Raw genomic sequence first — 22,964 nt, 5'->3', positions numbered from 1 at the left:
TGTCCCAGAGGACATGGGACAGATTGGGAAAAAACACATTACCGAGGTAAATGGAGAAGGGAAGATGATATGTCCTAAGACAAACAGCACTTGTGAAATCCACAAAGGAAATACAAGTTCAGTTTGTGCAGAGATCACAGGGTCAGGTTCCAATTTCAAATGTCACTAAACCCAAAAATGTAGCTTCAGATCCCACTGAAGACGAGGTGCGGGAGGTGAATCCAGATGCTTGGCAAGGGCTTGGAAATAATTAATCACCACCATCATCCTAGAATTAAGATTTATTAGGGCACCTGAAACAGAATTATCTAACCGATGGATTGTAGAAACAGCCATCGAAAGGTTACAGCATGTACAAGCAGCGCAACAATGCAGTAATGGTAATTTGCATATAACAAGCATTGTCCTTCAACAGCCAGCAAAACCCAATTCTGTTCAGAATTACCTGGAAAAACTCAGCAGGTCTGGCAGCATCTGCAGAGAGGAAAAAAGTTGACGTTTCGCGTCCTCATGACCCTTCAACAGAACTGAGTAATATTAGGAAAGGGGTGAAATATAAGCTGGTTTAAGGTTGGGGGGGGTGGGTGTGGGGAGAGAAGTGGGGTGGGGTGTGGTTGTAGGGACAAGCAAGCAGTGATAGGAGCAGATAATCAAAAGATGTCACAGACAAAAGAACAAAGAGGTGTTGAAGGTGGTGATATTATCTAAACGAATGTGCTAATTAAGAATGGATGGCAGGACACACACAGTACAGTTCTAGTGAGGGTGGGGTGGAAAGGCTAACAGGGCATAAAAGGTATAGATTTAAAAATAATGGAAATAGGTGGGAAAAGAAAAATCTATATAAATTATTGGAAAAAACAAAAGGAAGGGGGAAGAAACAGAAAGTGGGTGGGGATGGAGGAGACAGTTCAAATCTATACCTTTTATGCCCTGTTAGTCTTTCCACGCCATCCCCACTGGAGCTGTACCTTGTGTGTCCTGCCATCCATTCTTAATTAGCACATTCGTTTAGATAATATCACCACCTTCAGCACTTCTTTGTTCTTTTGTCTGTGACATCTTTTGATTATCTGCTCCTATCACTGCTTGCTTGTCCCTACAACCACACCACCCTCCTCCACTTCTCTCCCCCCACCCAACCCCCCGTCCCCCACCTTAAACCAGCTTATATTTCACCTCTCTCCTAATATTACTCAGTTCTATTGAACGGTCATGAGGACTCGAAACGTCAACTCTTTTCTTCTCCGCCGATGCTGCCAGACCTGCTGAGTTTTTCCAGGTAATTCTGTTTTTGTTTTGGATTTCCAGCATCCGCAGTTTTTTGTTTTTACCAATTCTGTTCAGGATTGGAGAATTGAATTGGGTACTCCACTAATTTTACCGCTCACTGATTTGCTCTGTTGTTGCTACCTGTGATGTGTACTGCTTGGACACCATGAAGTAGTTTTGTTGAAGTTGTAAAGAAATCTTTATTAACAGTATTAACTATGTACACATTACCTGGTAACAGGTAAAGGTATGGAAAAGACCCCATATTAGGTCCTTACAGGTTGCTGCCTATCTCTAGGCTGCCCTTAGCTCTAGCTCATGTGCCTTCTTACATCAGTAAGTACTGTAGTACTGTACTCAGTCCCATGTTAACCCTTTAATTACCAGATCCTTCTACGACATCTCCCCCCAAGTCTTTATCTCCTTGATATAGACTGACATTAGTTTACTTACTGTTTGCTTCAAGTCTTACATCACTATAAGTTTAAAATAGAAGCAAAATACTGCGGAAACTCGAAATCTGAAATGAAAACAGAAAATGCTGGAAAAACTCAGCAGGTCTGGCAGCATCTGTGGAGAGAGAAACAGAGTTAAAGTTTCGAGTCGGTATGACTCTTCTTCAGCCCTGGGGATTAATCTTATGACAATTTACAAGGTTTTCATGGCCGTCACCAGCAGTGTGGTTGACTCTTATTTGGCCTAGCAAGCCATTCAGTTCTCAAGGTCAATTAGGGATGGGCAACAAATGCTGACCTAGCTAGCGATGCCCCATCCCATGAATGAATAAAAAAAATCATCTGCAATTGGCCCAATGGAATAAAGGAACATAAAAGCAGACTGTAAAAGCTTCTACAAGTATGTAAAAAGAATAAGATTAGTGAAGACAAATGTAGGTCCCTTACAGTCCGAAATGAGAGAATTTATAATAGAGAATAAGGGACTGGCAGAGCAATTAAACAACTACTTTAGTTCTGCCTTCAAGGAGGAAGGCACAAATAACTTCCCAGAAATACTAGGGAACCAAGGGTCTAGTTAGAAGGAGGAATTGAAGGAAATTAGTATTACTAAAACAATAGTGCTGGAGAAATTAATGGGACTGAAAGCTGATAAATCCCCAGGGCCCGGCACCCTAGGGTACTAAAGGAGGTGACCATGGAAATATTGGATGCACTGGTTGCCATCTTCCAAAATTCTGTAGATTCTGGGGCAGTCCTGGCACATTGGAGGGTGGCAAGTGTAACCCCACCTTTTTTAAAAAGGAGGGAGGGAGAAAGCAGTGAATTACAGACCAGTTAGCCTAACTTCGGTAGTAGGGAAAATGCTGGAGTCTATATAAAGGATGTGATAACAGGACACTTATCAACGGGATTAGACAAAGTCAACATGGATTTATGAACAAGAAATCATGTTTCACAAACCCACTGGAGTTTTTTGACAACGTAACTTGAAGAATAGATAAGGGAGAACCAGTGGATGTGATGTATTTGGATTTTCAGAAAGCTTTTGATAAAGTCCCTCATAAGAGGTTAGTGTGTAAAATTATAATACACGGGATTGAGGGTAATATTGGTTAGCAGACAGAAAACAGAGAGTCGGAATAAATGGGTCTTTTTCGGAGTGGCGGGCGGTGATTACCGGGGTACTGCAGGGATCAATACTTGGGCCTCAGCTGTTCACAATATATATTAATGATTTGGATAAGGGAACCAAATGCAATGTTTCCAAGTTTGCTGATGACATGAAACTTGGTGGGAATGTGAGCTCTGAGGAGGGTGTTAAGAGGCTTCAGTGTGATTTAGACAGCTTGAGTGAGTAGGCAAATACCCGGCAAATGCAGTAGAACATAGATAAGTGTGAAGTTATCCACTTTGGTTGGAAAAACAGAATGGTAGAGCATTATTTAAATGGTGATAGATTGGGAAATGTTAATGTACAAAGGGCCCTGGGTGTCCTTGTACACCAATCACTGAAAGCAAGCATGTGGGTGCAGCAAGCAGTTAAGAAGGCAAATGGTATGTTGGCCTTCATTGCGAGAGTACTTAAGCACAGGAGCAAGGATTTCTTAGTGCAGCTGTACAGGACCTTGGTGAGACCACACTTGGAGTATTGTGTTCAGTTTTGATCTTATCTAATAAAGGATACTTACAGCGGAGTACAGAGAAGGTTCACCGGACTGATTCCTGAGATGGCAGGATTGTCATATGAGGAGTATTAAGCCAACTAGGCCTATATTCACTGGAGTTTAGAAGAATGAGAGGAGATCTCATTAAAACATATAAAATTTTGACAGGGATGGACAGACTGGATGCAGGGATGATATTTCCTCTGCCTGGGGAGGTCTATAACAAGGGGTCACAGACTCAGGATGCGGGGTAGACTGTTCAGGACTGAGATGAGGAGAAACTTCTTCATTCAGAGGGTGGTGAACCTATGGAATTCTCTACCACAAAAGGCTGTGGTGGCCAAGTCACTTAATATATTTAAGAAGGAAATAGATAAATTTCCAGACTCTAAAGGCGTCAAGGGGTATGGGGAGAGCACAGGGAGAATGGTGTTGAGATAGAGGATCAGCCGCGATCATATTGAATGGTGGAGCAAGGGGCCAAATAACCTACTCCTGCTCCTATTTTCTATGTTTTTATGTAAAAGCCTGGGAGTTAACTGTTCTCTGTTGCATTCTCCATGGCAAAGGCTCTAACAATCATAGCTCACTTTCCAACCAATCAGCACTCTCTTCTCATGCAGTATAAATTGTTGTTTCCTTTACTATTAGTTTATCTTGTGAGCTGTCCTGATGAATGCAAGACGAAGAGCTTCATTAACAAATCTTTTTATTCAGTAAAACTCAAGTTCTGACTACCAAACAACAGTTTAACACTATTTGCATCTATATAGTATTTTAAAATAATATACCTCACAGAAGTAGCATCAATGAGAGAAGAGCAAAGGAAGTTGGCTGAAGGCAAGATCATAAGGATAGCCATTTGCAGGAGACAATAGTGTTAACAAAATGCAAAGCTTAAAAGTATCCTAGGGTCAGAAGAGAACTGTTCTGACTAGAGTAGGAGTATGTCTGGAGAGGGTGCTGTAATTTATGTAATGTACATTGTAATAATTGAGCCTGAATATGTTGAGGGCATGAATGAGGTAAGGTGTGGAGGCAGGCAATGTTTCAGAAATGATAATAGGCAGTTTTAGTGGAGGCTAGAATGTAGGATTTAAAGCTTTGTTCAAATTTAACAGGCCACTCTCCTTTTCCTGGCAAGAGATCCATGTTTTTAAATCATAAAACTTATGTCAGACAGCATTCAACCAGCCATTGTGTGCCAATGGAATATTACAGCTGACTGTTCCAATTCAGTCAGCTGTGATGTTGAAAGCCACTGCTCTGGTTTAAAACAGGAATGACAGAAGAAGCAAATGGGATTGGGAATAGTACAGGGAGATGGAAATGTATGTAAAGGGCATATTAACTTAAAGAGTGCCTAACTTGCATAGAAATTGCAACATGGGACTAGGCTGTTCGACTCAGCGAGTTTGTTCCTTCACCTAACTCATCTGGAATTGGGGTGGAAACCCTGTGATCAGTTCTGAAGGGATTCTGGGCTATAGCCTCTGCTTCAGTCATCAACTGTGGTAGTATATTGCACAGCCTCATAATTTAAATTGTTCAAATAACAAATATATTTCAATCATAAGGAGACATATAGGACAAGGTATGATTGAATTGATATCTTTTATCAAGAGCTACTGTATGATAATTTAGAACTACCACCTCTTATTTGACCATTGATTTAAATCTATTGTTATTTGTCATTTCTTCTCAGGGTGGTATCAAAGCTGTTATTTGGACAGATGTATTCCAACTCAGTATAATGTTGATTAGCCTTCTGACTGTGCTGATTCAGGGATCAATTCATGTTGGAGGGCTTGGCAAGGTGTGGAACATTGGTGAGAATGGTGGCCGGATTAATTTTTTAGAGTGAGTATTTTGACTTGTGTGTTATTGGTGAAAGGAATGCTTACGATGGAGAGTTGTGCTACTCAGTCATATCAATGCATGAAGATTTGGCTTTTCTTACATCTAAATTGACCATTTAAAAGCTCATAAATTTAATCAATAATCTGGTATTAATACAACTAGAGTGGAGTGCCGATTTTGTTCAATATCATGGTCCTATTGAAGTAATAGGACTCCAATTTGCATAATTATATGAGACACCTGCCTACTTTGGGCAGGAGCCTCATCCACCTAGAACCCTGCAGGTAAAATCAGAATGATTGGAATCTGAGCAAGTATACTGCTCATCTTTAACTGTGCACCAATTGATTTTGACAGTTGGATGGGGTAAAATTCAACACCATAAGAGGAGTTGTAATTGGTCAAGTAATTAGAGAATATTTTTATTCCAGTTTTGATCCAGATCCAAGACGAAGACACACATTTTGGACCATATTAATAGGAGGCACATTTGGATGGACAGCAGTATATAGTTGTAATCAAGCACAGGTACAGAGATACCTGGCCTGTAAGAGTGAAAATGAAGCAAAAAAGTAAGCTATCATGTAATTAAAATCCAAGTTTTAGTTCTTAATTAAGAATCTGTGGGGAGGCAATGGCATAGTGGTATTGTCTAGTAACTATTACTATTGACTAGAAATCCAGAGACCGAGCGTAATGCTCTGGGGACTGTGGTTCAAATCCTTCCATGGCAGATGGTGAAATATGAATTCAATAATCACTGAATCCCCCACTATCAACATCCTGGCGCTTACCATTAACAAGCCATATAAATACTATGGCCACAAGAGCGGGTCAGAGGCTAGGAATCATGCAACGAGTAACTCACCTTCCAATTCCCCAAAGTCTGTTCACCGTCTACAAGGCACAAGTCAGGAGTGTGATGGAATACTCCCCACTTGCCTGGATGAGTGTAGTTCCCACAACACTCAAGAAGCTTGACACCATCCAGGCACCACATCCACAAACATTCACTCCCTCCACCGCTGACACACTACCAATCTGTACTGCACTGCAGTAATTCACCAAGGCTCCTTAGACAGCACCTTCCAAACACATGACCACTACCATCTAGAAGGACAAGGGCAGCAGATAGATGGGAACACCATCACCTGGAAGTTCCCTTCCAAGTGACTCACCATCCTGACTTGGAAATATATCGCTGTTCCTTCACTGTCGTTGGGTCAAAATCCTGGAACTCCCTTCCTAACAGCACTGTGGGTGTACCTACACCACATAGACTGCAGCGGCTCAAGAAGGCAGCTCACCCCCCACCTTCACAAGGGCAACTGGGGATAAGCAATAAATGCTGGGCCAACCAGCGACACCCACATCCCATGAATGAATTTTTTAAAAAGTGTCAAAATTTCTAAATGTCTATTGCAGATTTTCTGTGGAGTTCTTTATACATGTGAAATTAATTGTACCTCAACAGTTGACATCTTTTAATGGACTTACTCATAAATTTAGTCTCAATGAGGCTGGACACGACTCACTGGGGATGGTGCGCTGTAATGTCAAGCCCCCACTGCTCCCCGAGCCATGACAAATGTGAGAAAGTTTAATCAGACCACCAAATTGCCCCAATTTTACCTAACTGTGTAATTTAATTTAATTTACATTAACAGAGTACAAGTACCAGGTTTGTAAACTTAACAAGTAAATAACTGTTTATTGAACAAATTGTTTTCAACCAATGACAAAAGAAAGAAATATGAACTGCTAACTCTTAACTCTATAACTTACTCTACCCCTTTATAACCCCTATTCACAAACACACACACACATAAGACACAAAGAACAAGGATTTTAAGGGTGAGGTAAAAACAGTTCGACAGCACCAATCCAGAGTACAGGGTTAGATGGAGTCTTCCGTGTTCCTTGCAGACTTGTACTGCTGACGTGAGGTGATCTTTCAGCACATCCAGTGTGCAGTTTACTAGTTGAAACCTGCTTTTAATGTCTGTACTAGTGATTTCTCCCCTTTTCTCTTGACAGGGGTTTCTCAAAAAACAGGATATGGAGATGTGAGGAATACCCAGCTAATTACTATGGCAGAATTTTAGAAGTTTTTAGGTCAGGTTGGGATCCTTCTGCTGGTTATTGCTATCACAAAATCCTGGTCACCTGGTCAGCAGCCAATCAAATGCCATTGCTAGGCAGTTCCCTCTTAAACCATGTCCTTTCCAGCACCATTGTCCAACCTGGCACACGCTCTTCAAAGAAGTAGCAACATGTAGATTTTCACTTCCTGCTTCAGGGAACTTTTTTTAAAATTTAAAGCCACAGTCCAAGAAAAATTTAAAATTAAAAAAAACTGTTCTTTACATGCCTCCTTCCTTAAAATGATGAAATGCCATTTAAAAAAGAGTGTTTCATCACAAGGTATGTGACATATGGACAACAAACACAAGAGTTGCATCCATTCATTTATCCTTTCCCCTTTTGCAATCTTAAGTATTAATTGATTTCAGTGATTTATACCCAAGACAATGCATCCGCAATTACATTTTCTTTCCTGGTAATGTGAACAATCTTCACATTGAATGTTTGAAACAATAAACTCTATCTAAACAGTCTCACATTTCAAGTTTTAGTTTTTCGATAAACTGATTCTGATTTACTACCTCTTCAAATTTAATTTCTAGTCCAATAACTCTATTGATCCCTTTCACAACTGCCTTTTGTACCTTCTCAGTTTGACTTTGGTAGCCTTTAATACGCTCATGAAGAATGTTCATTTTATCAGTACACCTTATGTTAAAGTCATTGGTTTGTAGCTTTATTTTTGCATTTGCTTCATTAAAATAATTAATTAATTGCTCAACTTGGCCCTTGATTCACTTGCATTCTTTCTATTTTTCATATTCCTCAGTTTCCTTCAACAAACTGCTAAGCTCATGAACCTTACCCTGGCTCTGCTCGTCTGTTTCTTTCACTTGACTGTTTTCTAATTCTGTTCTTTCCAGCAAAGTTTGACTGTTAGTCTTTTCAAAGGTCTGCAATTTAGCTTTAAGGGCTGTTTCGTTTTCTATCAAAGTATCAACCTGAACCGATGCTTCCTCTAATTCCCGTTGAAGTTGCTGAATTTTACTTGTTCGTAAAACAACCTCCTCTGTAAGTTCAGTTATTTTTATGATATCTCTTCCTTTTCATTATTGGAGACTTTGAGGTTCTGTTTTAGCGCTCTCAACTCTTGGGGCAGAATTTTTCCGTTGGCGTGCAGGGGGCGGGACCCGCATGCTGACGCGTAAAATGACGCGTGATGATGTCGGGTGAGCGTCCAGATGTCATCACGCGCCATTGCGACATTTTGCAAGGCGGGCGTGTGACTGTGTCCGTTGTGCGGCCGCCAGTCATTACTGGGCCAATTAAGGTAGTTATGGCTCCAATAGTCCTGGATTTTAAGGTGTCTGTGCGATATACAGTTCATCGCACGGGCACAGTGGGCTTCTGGGTATCCGAAACTTTAATGATCCTCATCCACGGGCGGGAAAGAGGGATCATTGTTTTTGTGAATCCAGACATTTAACAGTTAGTGCTCAGACGTTATTGAAAGTTGCGTGTGTGAGGTGGAGAAGTCTCAAACGCATAACAACTGTTGGACTGCACTCATTACCTTCAGGTCAGCACTGTTCAGTGAGGATTTGTTTTAGGGCCTGTAGGTTTCAGCAAGCCTCCCTGGGAATGGGAGGTGATCTCTCCACTGGAGGCACCTCATCTGAGGTGGAAGGGAGGGCTAGAAGGGGGAGGAGGCCAGGAGTGCACATTCAGCCTCCAGGGGAGCCACCTTTGGGAGGACATGCGCAGGCACAATGGGTGCATGGCCAAGAGGTAGTCCAAGGCGCAAGGGGCTGCAGGAGACAACACTATCCTGTTGCCAGGGTATACAGAGCGTGAACCACCTACCTCAATATGCCTGAGGTGCAGTGCCGAAGGTGGCTCCGTCTGTCAAGGGAGACAGTCAACACTATCTGTCAGATGATTGGTCCAGAGATATCAGCTAACTGTGTGCCCGTCTCTCTAAAAGTCACAGCTGCCCTCAACTTCTATGCCTCTGGCTCTTTCCAGGGCTCAGTGGGTGATCTCTCCGGTGTCTCCCAATCGGCTGTCCACACTTGTGTCAAGCAGGTGACAAACGCTCTGTTCAGGCGTGCACTGACCTTCATCCACTTCCGCTAGGACAGAGCGAGCCAGAGGCTTCGCAGCCATTGCTGGCTTCCCCCGCATCCAGGGTGCAATAGACTGTACACATCAAGGCACCAGCAGGTGAGCCTGGTGCCTTCGACAACAGGAAGGGCTTCCACTCCATGAATGTGCAGATAGTGTGTGTTCACAGGATGCAGATCCTGCAAGTATGCGCAAGGTACCCAGGCAGCTACCACGACGCCTACATCCTCAGACACTCCCAGGTGCCAGGGCTTTTCAGTGCTCCAGCCCGGCTGGATGGATGACTGCTGGGAGACAAGGGCTATCCCCTCAGAAGGTGGCTCATGACGCTTCTCCTCCATTCAACAACAGAAGCTGAGCAGCGGTATAATAGAAGTCACGCCTCCACAAGGGGTGTGAAGGAGAGAACCATCGGTCTTCTCAAAATGCGCTTCAGATGCCTGGACCATTCCAGGGTTGTACTCCAGTACCCCCAGATTGACTGTCACTTATAGTGGTTGCATGCTGCACTCTGCACAATCTAGCTCTGCAAAGGGGGGATGCTGTGGATGAAAAAGATGTAGACGGAGTGGCTGGGCCTGAATAAGATGAGTCCAGCAGTGAGGCCGAGGATGAGCACGCACAGGGAAATGATGAGGGGGCACAGGCTGACCTGGGCATGCTCCAGGAAGGCAGGGATACCCGGGACACTCTAATCCAAGGGTTAGCTAGCACAGCACATATGGATGTGCAACACAGGCCTGGCATGTATCCTCCATCCTGGAGACCTCATCTGTCTGGATAGGAGGATTGGCGATGGGCACAGTCAATAATCTGAAAGACACACAAATCACTCATCCAAACTCAGGAATGCATGCACCATTCCAAATAAAGAAGAACCCACAGTCATTTGAGACAACATTAACTTAATTTTGTGACCAAAGTCTCATCAAACTACAGAAATAAAAATGTGTTGGACTTCACACAAAGCTCTAATCAACTCTTGGGGGAGTGCAACAGAAAACCACCAGTGATGAACCTGGGTGTGCCTAAGGTGCTTTCATTTTTTGTTTGCAGGTGCTACGTTTTTGTAGCGCCCCGTCGCTGGCAGTGGCATCTGAGACAGCCTGCTCTCTCTGATGCCCTGCTGGCCCCAATGACCTTGGCGGATGTCCTCTGGCCTGTCGAGCCTGTGATGGGACCCGCCAGGGAGGAAGCTGCCAGCTCCGCAGCTGGCATCTCCCCGGTTGTCTCAGCCTCATTGGGTGCCTTGGTCACTGGCAGAGGGGCGGAGGAGCTGCTGCCCTCATTCGTAGCACCCTGAGAGGCACCAAGCAGCTGATCCACCGACATGAGGTCCATTTGGCCCTCTCTGCTCACTGTAGATGGATGGGCACTGAGGTGGGATACCTGGTGGCCAAACCACCGCCCAGATGGGCACCGACCAGACGAGGTCGTTGCCCCTGTGAGGGCGCACAGGGCCGAGCGCAACCCCAGGAACCCCTGATCCTGTCCCTAAAGCTGCCTCTGCATGAGAGTTGCCAACCTATCCATGGAAGAAGCTTGGCGCTCAGCCATGATGCTCAATGCATCGGCCACGGCCCGCGTGGACTCCTCCACCACTGACGCCAAACCAAGCAGAGCCTCGTGTACTTCCACCAGATGTTCCCGAGCATCTGGCTACATGTGAGCACTCCAGAGGCTCATCATCTGCCATAGACTGAGCAGGTGCCTTGGGCCCCTTCAGTTCTCCAACTGCAGGCGCCATCGACAATCTCTGTCTCCGCCAGCTGCTCCAGCAACTGTGAAGTGCTGTCACCGCTGTGACCCGGGACACTAGCAGAAGATATGATGCCCACTGAGGTGTGAGCAACTGTGCTGGTGACTGCCCGGCTAAGATGGTGTGACGCTTCCAATGGTGCAAATTCATGCCCCACATGCTGCGGGTGCAGAACCCATCTCATTTCAACCCTCTCATGCTGAACGCTTGGCAATCTCTGGTGGGCCGCCCAGCTAAGGGCATTTGCCCTCACTAACGCATTACATTCAGGTCACTCAGACATGGGTGGATGCCCGCAGGGGAGAAGGTTACATGATGGGTGCAGCCAATGATGCCAACATGCTACTCACCCTTCCCATGCGCAGCAGGTCATTGAAGCGCTTGTGGCACTGGGTCCATGAACGCTACACCACGTCGTGGGAGCTCACAATCTCCGCAACCTCCTCCCATGCATGCTTTGTCAAGTAAGGTGGCCTCCTCTTCCCGTCCTCGGGGACAAGCACATCCCACCAGGCTGCCACCTTGTCGAGAGAACCTGGGTGCGCACTGGCCACCGGCCCTACCCTCCTGCATGTTTCTTAATGATTTGCCTTGCCCCCAACCTCTGGCCATGTACATCAGTCTTGGTGCGGCTGCAGCTTGGCCTTTAAACAGGCCGCCAGGTCACCATTGGACCTGGCAGCGATTGCCGTTCCGCCTGCCCCCGCCTACCCCTGCCGTCCCCGGGAGTCGCCAAACACGCTGGGCGGGTCTTAATTGGCCCGCCCGCACAAAATCAGGACTGCGCCCGCCAGTGCCCGCACTCCCCGCCCAATATGGGGAAAATTCTCCCTTTGTTGATTGTGATTAGATTCCAGCTGACTCACTGTTTCATTAATTCCTATAGAGCCTGTATGTGACATTTCCACCAGCTTTTTATTGAACATTTGTTCCTTTTGAACAAGTCCCTTCTGCTGCTTTTCCAGTTCTGCTTTTAATTTAATCGCCTGTTCAGAAAGTTTCATCTTTAATTTATCCTGCATTTCAGTTCCCTTTGTTTTAACTTTTTCCAGTTTCATTTCTAGTGCTTTTATTTTTCTTCCATATTCCTCATGAAGTGAAGTGATTTCTAGATTGATTCTTGGGTTGGCCTCTGAGGAGAGATAGATTAGACTAGCCTATACTCTCTGGAGTTTAGAAGGATGAGAGGGGATCTAATTGAAACATATAAATTCTTAAGGGGCTTGGCAGGCTAGATAGTGAAGAAATATTTCCCCAGACTGGGGAATCTAGAACATAGGACCACAATCACAAAATAAGGGGACAACCATTTACAACTGAGATGAGGAGAAACTTCTTCACTCAAAGTGTTGTGAATCTTTGTAATTCTTTACCCCAGGCAGGGACCTGTGAATGCTTGGTTGTTGAGTATATTCAAGACAGAGATTGATAGATTTTGGGGTACTAAGGAATTAAGGAATATGAAGATTGTGTGGGAACTTGGAGTTGAGTTGGAAGATTGGCTATTGAATGGCAGAGTAGGCTTTCAGGGCCAAATGTCCTACTGCAGATTAACTGCTTCTCCAAAAATAATTGCCTTATCATGATTCAACTCAAGTATCATATGTGCCTTTTTCTCTACAAATTAAATCAATACTTGTTAAATGCCCCTGCAGCCAATTAAGGCCCACCCATGTAAAATGGCGGCACAGACCCGATCGGGGGCGCCGATCTGGTCCACACCCGCCTGCGTCCGCCCCCGCACACACACCCCCCCCATAAGGGGGGGAAAATTCTACCCATGAAAAGGGACCTGTTATAAGTGAAATTTAAAATAATTTATTTTACTTTTATTTGATGTTGAAAACCTCATCCTGCCCATGGATGAGGTTCCAAAAATTCAAGGGCCACTTGGCCTTTTCGCCTGCCTGGCAGCCGTAAGGTTGGACAGGCAGCAAAAAATTTAACTTAATTGTTACTTTAATGGCTTTAACAGGCTTTTTAATTGTTGGCAGGCGTGCCGCCAATTCCCGCATGCGCCCGCCGACCAAACCATCACGCGACTGCACGTTTATGTTGGGACGCTCGCCTGACGTCAATGCATGTCATTTCATGCTCGAGCGGGTCAGACACGCGCCTGCCCGCCGAGGTAAAAATTCTGTCCATGATTTCCCATTCATAAATCCGTGTTGACCTTGTCTGATTGCCTTGATTTTTTTCTAAGTGTCCTGTTATAACGTCTTTAATAATAGCTTCTAACATGACAGATGTTAAGCCTATAATTTCTTGCTTTCTGTTTCTCTCTCTTTTTGAATAAAGGAGTGAAGTTTGGAAACTCTCAGGGCAGAATTTTCCCCCTTTTTGGGGGTGAAGTTGAAGAATGGACGCAGAGACGTGCGCCTCCAATCGGCGCCCCCGATTGGGGGCACGCCGCCATTTTACGAGCTGAACACTCCCTGTGCGGGCTGGGCGGGGGGCGGTATTCTCTGAGCCAAGAGTGCGCTCTTTTCGCATGTGCATGAAAGAGTGCACTCATCTCCCTGAGGCTAAGTGTTGCCTCAGGGAGATCGACTCTACAGTAAAAAATTTGAAAAATAGAGGAAGAAAAATTTCTCTGACATGTCCCCTCATGTGACACTGTCACGTGAGTTGGGACATGTCCATCACTTTTAAGTACACTTAAATTACATTTTTTAAAACTGACATGAAAGCTCATCCCGCCCGTGGATGAGGTTTCATGGTTTTTCTAATGCCCGCCAGGGCTCCTGGCCTTAAGGTTGGACGGGCAGGCCCATTAATTACTTTAGTGACTCTGCCAATGGCCTCAATTGCCCACTGACAGGTCGGTGGGTGCACAGCTAGTTCTACTGAGCCCCCACCTACCTGAAAATTTAAATGGGGCGGGGTGACATCAAGAGTTCCACCCGCCATCATCACGCATCATTTTACGTGTTGGCGAGTGGGCCCCGCCCCCACTCGTCGACCGGGAAATCCTGGCTCATGTTTCTAGCTAGCTTTCTCTTGTACTTGAATTTTCCCTCCTTAATCTTTTAGTCATTCTTTGCTGTTTTTCCTATTGTCGAATCTTCCAACCTGCCACCCACCTTGTGTAATTATGCTTTTTGATACTTTCTTTAACTTTTTTAGTTAACCATGGATGTTGGATCCTCTCTTGGAATTTTTCTTTCTTGTTGGAATGTATCTATTCTGTGAATTCTGAAATATCCCCTTAAATGCCTGCCACCGCATCTCTATTGACCTACTGCTTAATCTAAATTGCCAGTTCACTTTAGCTAGCCTTGGTTTCATGCCCTCATAATTGCCCTTATTAAAGTTTAGAATACTAGTCACTCGTCTCTCCCTCAAACTGAATGTAAAACTCAATCATATTATGATCAGTGCCTTCACAATGAGATTATCAATTAATCCTGTCTTGTTGCCCAATACTAGGTATATAGACTGCTCTCTAGGTGGCTCCAGAACATGCTGTTCTAAGAAACTATCCCGAAAACATTGTATGAACTCATCTATGCTACCTTTGCCCATCTGATTTTTCCTGTTTTTATGCAGATGAAAAATCCCCCATGATTATTGCCATACCTTTCTGACAAACTCTCATTATTTCTTCTTTGATACCCCATCCTACCTTATGGTTATTGTCAGGGGCCTGTACACCACTCCCATAAATGACTTTTGCCTTTTTCGTTTCTTATCTCAAACCAATCCTACATCCTGGTTTCCTGAACTTAGCTCATCCCTCTCTAATGTGCTAATACCATCATTAATTAACAGAGCCACCTCTCCACCTATTCCTAACTTCCTGTCCTTCCTAAATGTCATGTACCCTTCAATATTCAGGCCTCAATCTGTGTCATCCTGTAACCATGTCTCTGCAATTTATTTCTATTTGTTCTCTCAGTTCATCTGTTTTGTTTCAAATGCTATGTGTGTTTAATTACAGAGCCTTTAGTTTTGTCCTTTTATTATTTTTGTCACACTTAGCTTTATCTGTTGATTTACTCTTAGATTTTTACTCTTTGTCCCTTCCAGTCACGGTCTGTTTATCATTTCCCATATTAGTACCTTTCCCTCTTGCCTTGTCTCTACTCTTTGGTTTACTACAGCTTCCCAAATTTGATCCCTTGACCCCATTATTCAGTTTAAAACCCCCCCACCTCTCTAGTTTTGTGGCTCATGAGGACACAAGCCGCAGCACGGTTCATGTGTAGACCATCCCAATGGTACAGATCCACTTTCCCCAACAGTGGTGCCAGTGGCCCATGAACCAGAACCCACTTCTGCCACACCAGTGTTTGAGTCATGCATTCATTCCTCTAATCTTATTTCTCCTATGCAAATTTGCATGTGGCTCTGGTAATAATCCAGAAATTATTACCTTTGAGGTTCTGTTTCCTAATTTGCTGTCCAGCTCCTCGTACTGACTATGCAGAACCTCCTTCCTTGTCCTGCCTATGTCGTTGGTGCTTACATGGACCATGACCACCGGATCCTCACCCTCCCACTGCAAGTTCCTTTCCAGTCCTGAGCAAATATCCTGAACCCTGGCACTGGGCAGACAACATAGCTGTCTGGCCCTCGCTCCTTGCTACAGAGAACAGTGTCAATCCTTCTTACTGTACTGTCCCCTACTATCACTACCTTCCTCTGTGCTCCGCCCATTTGAATGGCTTCCCATACCACAGTGCCATGGTCAATCAGCTCGTCACCCCTTCAGCCCCCACTCTCATCCAAACAAGCTAAAGAACCTCAGACTTGTTGGACAATTGCATAGGCCGACACTCCTATGCTCCTGCCCACTGGGTCTCCTTACCTGTTTCAGCTGCAGCCGCACCCTCCTGTCCCTGACCACCTTCCTAATCAGAAGACCCTATTCTAAGGTGTGTGACTGCCTCCTGGTACAAAGCTTCCAGGTAACTCTCACTCTCCCTGATGTGTCACAGTGTCCACAGCTCAGCCTCCAGCTCAATGATTCTGAGCCAAAGCACTTCAAGCCACAGACACTTATTGCAGACATGCTTGCCCTGGATAACTCTGGTATCCAGGAGCTCCCAGATTCTGCATGTCCTCCATATTTATGTGCTTTAATTAATTACTTAATTATTATGTTGAATTATTTATTTTCTTTCATATATTTATTAATCTTATCACAAATTGCTGTAATATTTTAACCTTTAGGAATAGAGTAGATCTATTAAATGACCATGAAGAATGCTCAGAATTTGATAGATTTCGGAAAACTGATGGCCATTCTATAGAAGAATGTATAATGGACTTCAGCAGATCGCATAAAAAAGTTGAAGTTCAATTCAGGGATCCCTAGATCAGTATTAACTTTAAATTACTGGATTATGCTAAGTGTCTCATATGGACAGACTTCTGGTTCTAACTGCTGTTTGGTTCTCAGAGAAGAAAACTCTGGATCAAATGACTGCAGCCTTGAATAAATTCCTGGGGAAACTGTTTTTGAGCAATTCCATTCTAACTCAAAGAAAAGAGGACTCAATGATATTTGAAAATAATCCAGATACAGGACACAGGTATCAATAGAATAGAAAGATTAGAAACAGACAGAAAGAAGATGAACACATCTTTAGCAGATCTGGCTTTGCACTAGAAGACTAAGTTGGAACAACAATAATTGGTGAACGAATCCCAGGAATGCACAAGGAACAGTTAATAGGTGCCTCAGGTGTGACTCAAATTTTCATGGTGATCTGCCCAAAGTTGTTAGATCTGGTTAAGGACCATTAACATTTAAAGAGAAATCTAAATACCTCATTTTAACCAATAGAACTAATACACAAGATTTCACTTTCTTTTTAATGAAACATAAACTTATTGTAAATGGAACAAATTAGACAAAGTAAATATGAGTAAGTTAACATGATAGCTTATAACTATGTATGTTAAGCACTCAGATTTACTTCTTACTTCCTTCCATTCTCTCATAAGACACATCAAACTTATAAGTTATAATAAAAGCAAAATACTGCGGATGTTGGAAAACTGAAATAAAAACAGAAAATGCTGGAAAAACTCAGCAGGTCTGGCAGCATCTGTGGAGAGAGAAACAGAGTTAACATTTCAAGTCCATATGACTTCTTCAGGTCTTAAATCTTAAAGTTATTCTCTTCTGTAAGGACCACCCATAAGTAAGCCACAGTCCTCTGGAGAATTCTCCTTAGCTCCAGCTATTCTCAGAGATAAAATTTTCATTTATCCTCTCTTGATTCTGGATGCCTCAGTCCCTTTTTCTGGTTACTTTTCAATACTTCCAAACCATTTTGTTTGCTGATTTCTTTATTCACAAGACTCTTGGACCACTGTAGATTCTCCCACTAGTTTCAAACTAGACAATCTTCTAGTTTCTGTTCCATCACAAAGATTCAAACTGAGATTAATCCCCACTTGCATTCCACATCGTCAATACTGAAGTTAGTTTTTACTCTGCCTACAGCGCAGGCCCAGCTAACTACCATTTACTTCAGCTATCTCTTAGTGGGCTGCAACTGCACGAGATCCAAATCGCAACCAAGTGTTACAGCAAGCACCCAGATAAATTGAAACCAGATAACTTCCCTAAGCTCCACCCATATTCATGATGATGTAGCCTGCTCTAGGCTGTCCTCAAACTAACCTTTAGATTAATTATCCCTCATTTACAATTTCTTTTTTGACCTGATAAAGTAAATGGGCTTACAACATTTCAGGGTTTACTGAATGCTTTTAAAGTAATTTAGCCCTACCTCCCAAAACAAAAACATCTCTCTGGACTGCCCTTGTTCTTGCAAGCATTGCAGACACCATGTCTCTGGCTCTTTAGCTAAGTAACCCCACCTTCTGTTTTTGTTCTTACCTTTCTAGCTGTTCATCTTTTGAGTCAGCATGGCCTCAACCTTTTAAGTGTAATAGACTCTAAGTTTGCTTCAATTGTATTTATCCCATTTTCTACACTTTAATTCTTAAAACTAAAAGTTATTTTCTAAAACACACGAACCATGAACTTGATATTCACAACAAAGTGAAGACATAGCATTTTTGAAATGACACATGACAAGAGAGTGGGGAGGAAAAGGGTAAAGATAATGACAAATCTGTAGTATTCGGGTTTGCAAGGGTTAATATGTGGGACTGTGAAAATAACATCTCCCATAATGATGAGGTAAGAGAATGCATGACTAGAAGAGGAGAGGGAAAATGTTCATGGCTTCAGCAGTGTAACGTCTAGTTATGGATAGCTGTACATAGTTCAGTTTTATAAAATAAACCAGTTGTTGTTTGAACATGCCAACATCTTAGTAATCATTCTGAGATGTCGGGGTCATACTTGCAGACTGAACAAAGATGTTCCGCAAAACAGTCACCCAGTCTGCGTTTGGTCTCCTAAGTATAGGGGAGACCACATTGCATTATGAGCAGCAAATACAGTAGACTAAATTGAAAGAAGTAGAAGCGAACTATTCGATAATGTCAAAGTTGAACTTTTTTATGTAAAACATTACTTACAGAAGGCAAACATCTATATGTAAATTGATGTGTGTATTTTCCACATGGTCTTTACACTTTTTTCCTGAAAAAGATGTGAAACCTGATTTTGATAATTCACGCACGCTGCTATGGTCCATATCTTCAGAGGATATTTTCACTCTCCTGTGGAACCAAGCACAATGTTGAATCAATTGATTTTTGCTTCAACTAAGCAACTGCCTTGAATCTACGGTGTTGAGATCCCAGCAGTTACACTAGGATTGTGGTCTCTGTAGATCTCCGCAGTTTACCTGTCATTGCTCACAGGGTTGGAGAGAAGTGTCCATGAGTGGGCTCTTGGGCATATCTGTAGTATACAGTAAACTGGCTAGGTATGGTGGGAGGGACTCAGGTGTGGGGAAGGGCAGTGGGAAAGCAATTTGCCCACCCCAGAAAATAAATGCCTCCCTGCCAATCTTGGGGCATATGGGAAGTGGGAGGTTCCAGGACCCTGCCCCAACTCTAGCTTAGACTCCTAGGTGGGTTCTACTTCCAGGTACACCAGTTGAGTCTAGACATAGCTGCGTTGAAGTTACACCAGTTCTCATGTGAGAGAGTTCTCTCCCCTATTTTCATTGATGACCTTGTAAGGACAGGTGGGGACTCTCCTACAGGTCTAGCTTGGAGACTGTGTAACGTCTGAACAATTTCAGGGCCACAGTTCATAGGATTGAATTATAATTTTAAATGAATAAGTTATTTCTTAAATAATGTTCAGTTTTGGTTTTCTTGGCTAATTTAACTTGGCTTTCTTTTCTCCTGAATTACCAGAATGAGTTTTTCCATACTTCCATATTAGAAATATTTTCAATTTCAGGCGTCCACATGAATTTAACACACTTCAAGATTATATTGTATTGGGCATATTTTGTTCAGATTTTAATACTGAAGCATCTCATAAGGGTATAAAAGAAGAGGTCACTTTGTAAGTATCATGCAAAATGAGTAAACCTGCTTCGCTATTACCAACAACTGTTTCTGATTTTGCAGAGCTGTGTTTCTGAACTGGTTTGGTATGATTATTGTGTTCACAACAGCCTGCCTGTGTGGTTTGGTTATGTATGCTGTTTATGAGACCTGTGATCCAATAAAGGCAAACAAAATTAGTAACCCCAATCAGGTAAGTAATATTTAATTCAGCTTAAAAGGAATTTAATTTGCAGCAGCATTTAGTTCCTTTTTTTATAAATATCAGATGTTGACCTCTAATTACACAATCCAATTACTAAAATCTAATAGTTATCAAATAAGTGTTCTCATTTATCTTCCTCCATGATTCACAAGTTAAGCTCAATTGTTAACTGTGCAAATTCATAAGGACAATGTCCCTATAAAAACTTGGACATGACATTAGAAGAAGAGACAAAAACAATATAAAGATATTTAAGATGGACAATGAGTAGAAATAATTGATAAACTAATCAAACACAGAGAGCATAAAAACCTTGATCTGAATGGATTAAAAGAAGTTAGGGAAGGGATAGCAGAGGCATTATTACACTTACATAAAAATTTATTAGCAAAGGGAATAGAGCCAGAGAACTAGCAAACAACTGATGTGATTCCTATATATAAAAAGTAGAAAGAACAAGCCAAGGGAAATCTAGACCAATTAGCTTAATGCTGGTTATAGGAAAGATAACAGAATTCTTAATAAAGATGTAATAGAAAAACATCCAGAAAGCAAAAATATAAAACTGAGTGGTCTGCACAGATTCCAAACTGGAAGAAAATACTTGACCTCAATCTTATTGAATTCTTTGAAGAAGTAATGAAAAGGATGCATATGAATAATATAGTTGATGTAATGTATTTTGAATTTCAAAAAGCTTTTGGTAAGGTACTACAAAGCAGACTTTTTACTCTGGACAGAACATTGTGGAGCCAGGGGACAAGTAGCAGAATGGATAGCAAGATGGCTACAAGACAGCAAACATGTAATATGGATTAAATGTTACTCATAATGGGAACTTATGGGAAGTGGTGTTCCACAAGAATTGGTGCTGGGACTGTTCGCTATTTACATAAATTACTTGGAACAGGAGTTGGAAGTTCAATTTTGAAATTTGCTGATAACCCTAAATTTGGAGGTACAGTTAACACAGAGGAGGATGGTGACAAAATGCAGGCAGACATTAATAAACTTGCTAAATGGGCAGGAAAATAGCAAATGAACATCGATATGATAGGTGTGAAGCAGAATAAGGTTGCCATGAAACAGTGGCTTGGTGGTAATATTAATGGATTGGTAATCCAAGGGCCTGGACTAATGGCCCACAGATTGGGGGCGGAATCTTCCTGTCCTGCCAGCAGCAGGAAGCTGGACAGGTGGGGAAACTTAATTTGGTGAGAGGCCAAAAATCAGTTTCCTGATGGCGGAATAAACTTTAACAATTAAGCTCTTGGGACTTTAAAAGTGGGTCGAGCTTCCAACAAACAGTGTTGGGAAGTCCCATTGTATTCATTAAAAAGCCATCTCGCTGGAATTAAGTTCCACCTCCAAATTAAGGTCTCTGCCAGCGAGAAATTAGAACATTCAGATTTACGGCTGTATTTAAGTGGTGTGCACCTGGCAAGCTTGGCACCTGGCACCTGGCACCTGGCTTTGAAGTGAGTAGATGCTGCTTTGGCCCTCTTTGGGACCACTTTAAAGCTTCAGCCTCTTGACTCGGGTCAGGTGCTGGTAGGTCAAGATGAGTGAAGGCTGGACATGGGAGCCAGGTGAAGGGTGGGGTAGGGTGTAAGAGTGGAGTGAAGGCTGGATAAGTGCGGAAGTGGGGGAGGATTTCTGAGGAAGGAACACAGATTGTCCAGGATGGGTGGGAAGGGAGGCTGTCCGGGGAAGGAAGCTAGGCCATCAGAGGTGGGAGGGATGCAGCAAGGGAATGCAAGAGTACAGTGAAGTGGGTTGGAGGGAAGGGCTTTTCTTGTTGCGCCTGGGGTTCCTGTGGCTGTGTAGAGGAGGGGTGTTTCCGGCCAGGGATGGTGGGAGAAAGATGGTTCTAGAGGTTGGAGTCAGTGCTGTCAATGGTGGGGTCCTGGGGTTGAACTGAAGTTACTGGCCAACAGTGGGAATAGTTACAGTGAGAAGGGGATGTGGGATGCAGCAGGGCAGCAGGTCCAGGGTGATAGTTTGGTGGCTGAAGGATTCATGAGGGTTGGGGGGGTTGGGGGATGGGTTCACGGAAATGGACGAAACAGGTGGCTCTGATAATAGGAGGGGTCAGGGTGGGCATGGGGATTGTAAAGGATAGGCTCAGGGGGAGGGAAGACCTGTAGATGTGGATGGTAATAGGTGCAAAGGTAACAGGGGGAAGTTCAAAGGTGACAAGAGGGGAGAGGAACAGTTATATTGGGTGGATCAAGGGTGATGGTGGGAAATGGTGGGTGACGGGGGAGGGCAGAAGGCTGTGGAGCAAGTCTCAAATGTAACGCACACTATTTTGCAATTCTACCTATGCAACGCAATCGATGTATAACTGCGTCACCGCAAAGCAGAAGGAGCAACTTTTTAGGTGGTTGGAGATCAAGGTCAGCAAAATTGGCTGACTAAAGGGACACCCTAATAACCATGAGGCAACTGGATGAGAACCATGCTCAGTTGTGTTCTCCTTCCTATGGTGAAGCCTATACGGCAACAGATTTGTTCCCGACTCATGGGTCTCATAAGATCGAGATTCCATTAAGCTCTGGAGGGGCACGGCTGGCTGACAGCAACAAGTCCCCGACTCCAAACCTTCATCTTTCCAGGTGAATGGTCACTGCTGACCAGTGCTCATGTGGTTAATCCTTCTATGCTGCCAGGACAATGGCCTCTCTATAGTGTCTTGAGGGTAATGGAGGGAAGATGGATAGTGTCAGAAGGCTGTTTGTCACATCCTGGTCAAAGAACAACGCCTCCAAGTGCAGTCATGTATGAACAGGAGGAACACCCATCTCTGCCCCTTCAGTACGTCCTTCACCTGGATGGGATGCAGTGGGGATGCCATGTCTGGACGGAAGCTAGGCACAGGACCTAGCACTGCCTTGGTGGCTCTGAATGGAGGGAAACCTGTAAAGAATTTGCTCACTAAATTGATTACTTTCAATTCACTCATCTACTGAGGCCTAGGTGATGCAGGCTCCAGGCAACCCCTTTTCTACTGGCTCTCATGCAGATGAGGAGGAGGAGGAGGGCCCATCACACATTGACACAGGGCCAGGAGGAGAGACGGC

At 43.5% G+C, this 22,964-nt stretch overlaps 1 protein-coding gene across 1 annotated transcript in view; it reads left to right on the top strand.

Annotated features, from left to right (window-relative positions):
• LOC121293683 (sodium-coupled monocarboxylate transporter 1-like) overlaps window positions 1-22,964 on the top strand; it is a 143,521-nt gene that overhangs the window by 55,805 nt on the left and 64,752 nt on the right. Inside the window, exons 7-9 of the mRNA XM_041216851.1 lie at window positions 5,100-5,254; window positions 5,686-5,826; window positions 19,740-19,869. Of these exons, the coding sequence (XP_041072785.1) occupies window positions 5,100-5,254; window positions 5,686-5,826; window positions 19,740-19,869 (426 nt within the window). The remainder of the gene's footprint in view (window positions 1-5,099; window positions 5,255-5,685; window positions 5,827-19,739; window positions 19,870-22,964) is intronic.

The sequence above is a fragment of the Carcharodon carcharias genome, chromosome 22, assembly GCF_017639515.1.
Source record: "Carcharodon carcharias isolate sCarCar2 chromosome 22, sCarCar2.pri, whole genome shotgun sequence".
NCBI lineage: Eukaryota > Metazoa > Chordata > Chondrichthyes > Lamniformes > Lamnidae > Carcharodon > Carcharodon carcharias.
This window is presented reverse-complemented; position numbering and strand designations above follow the sequence as displayed.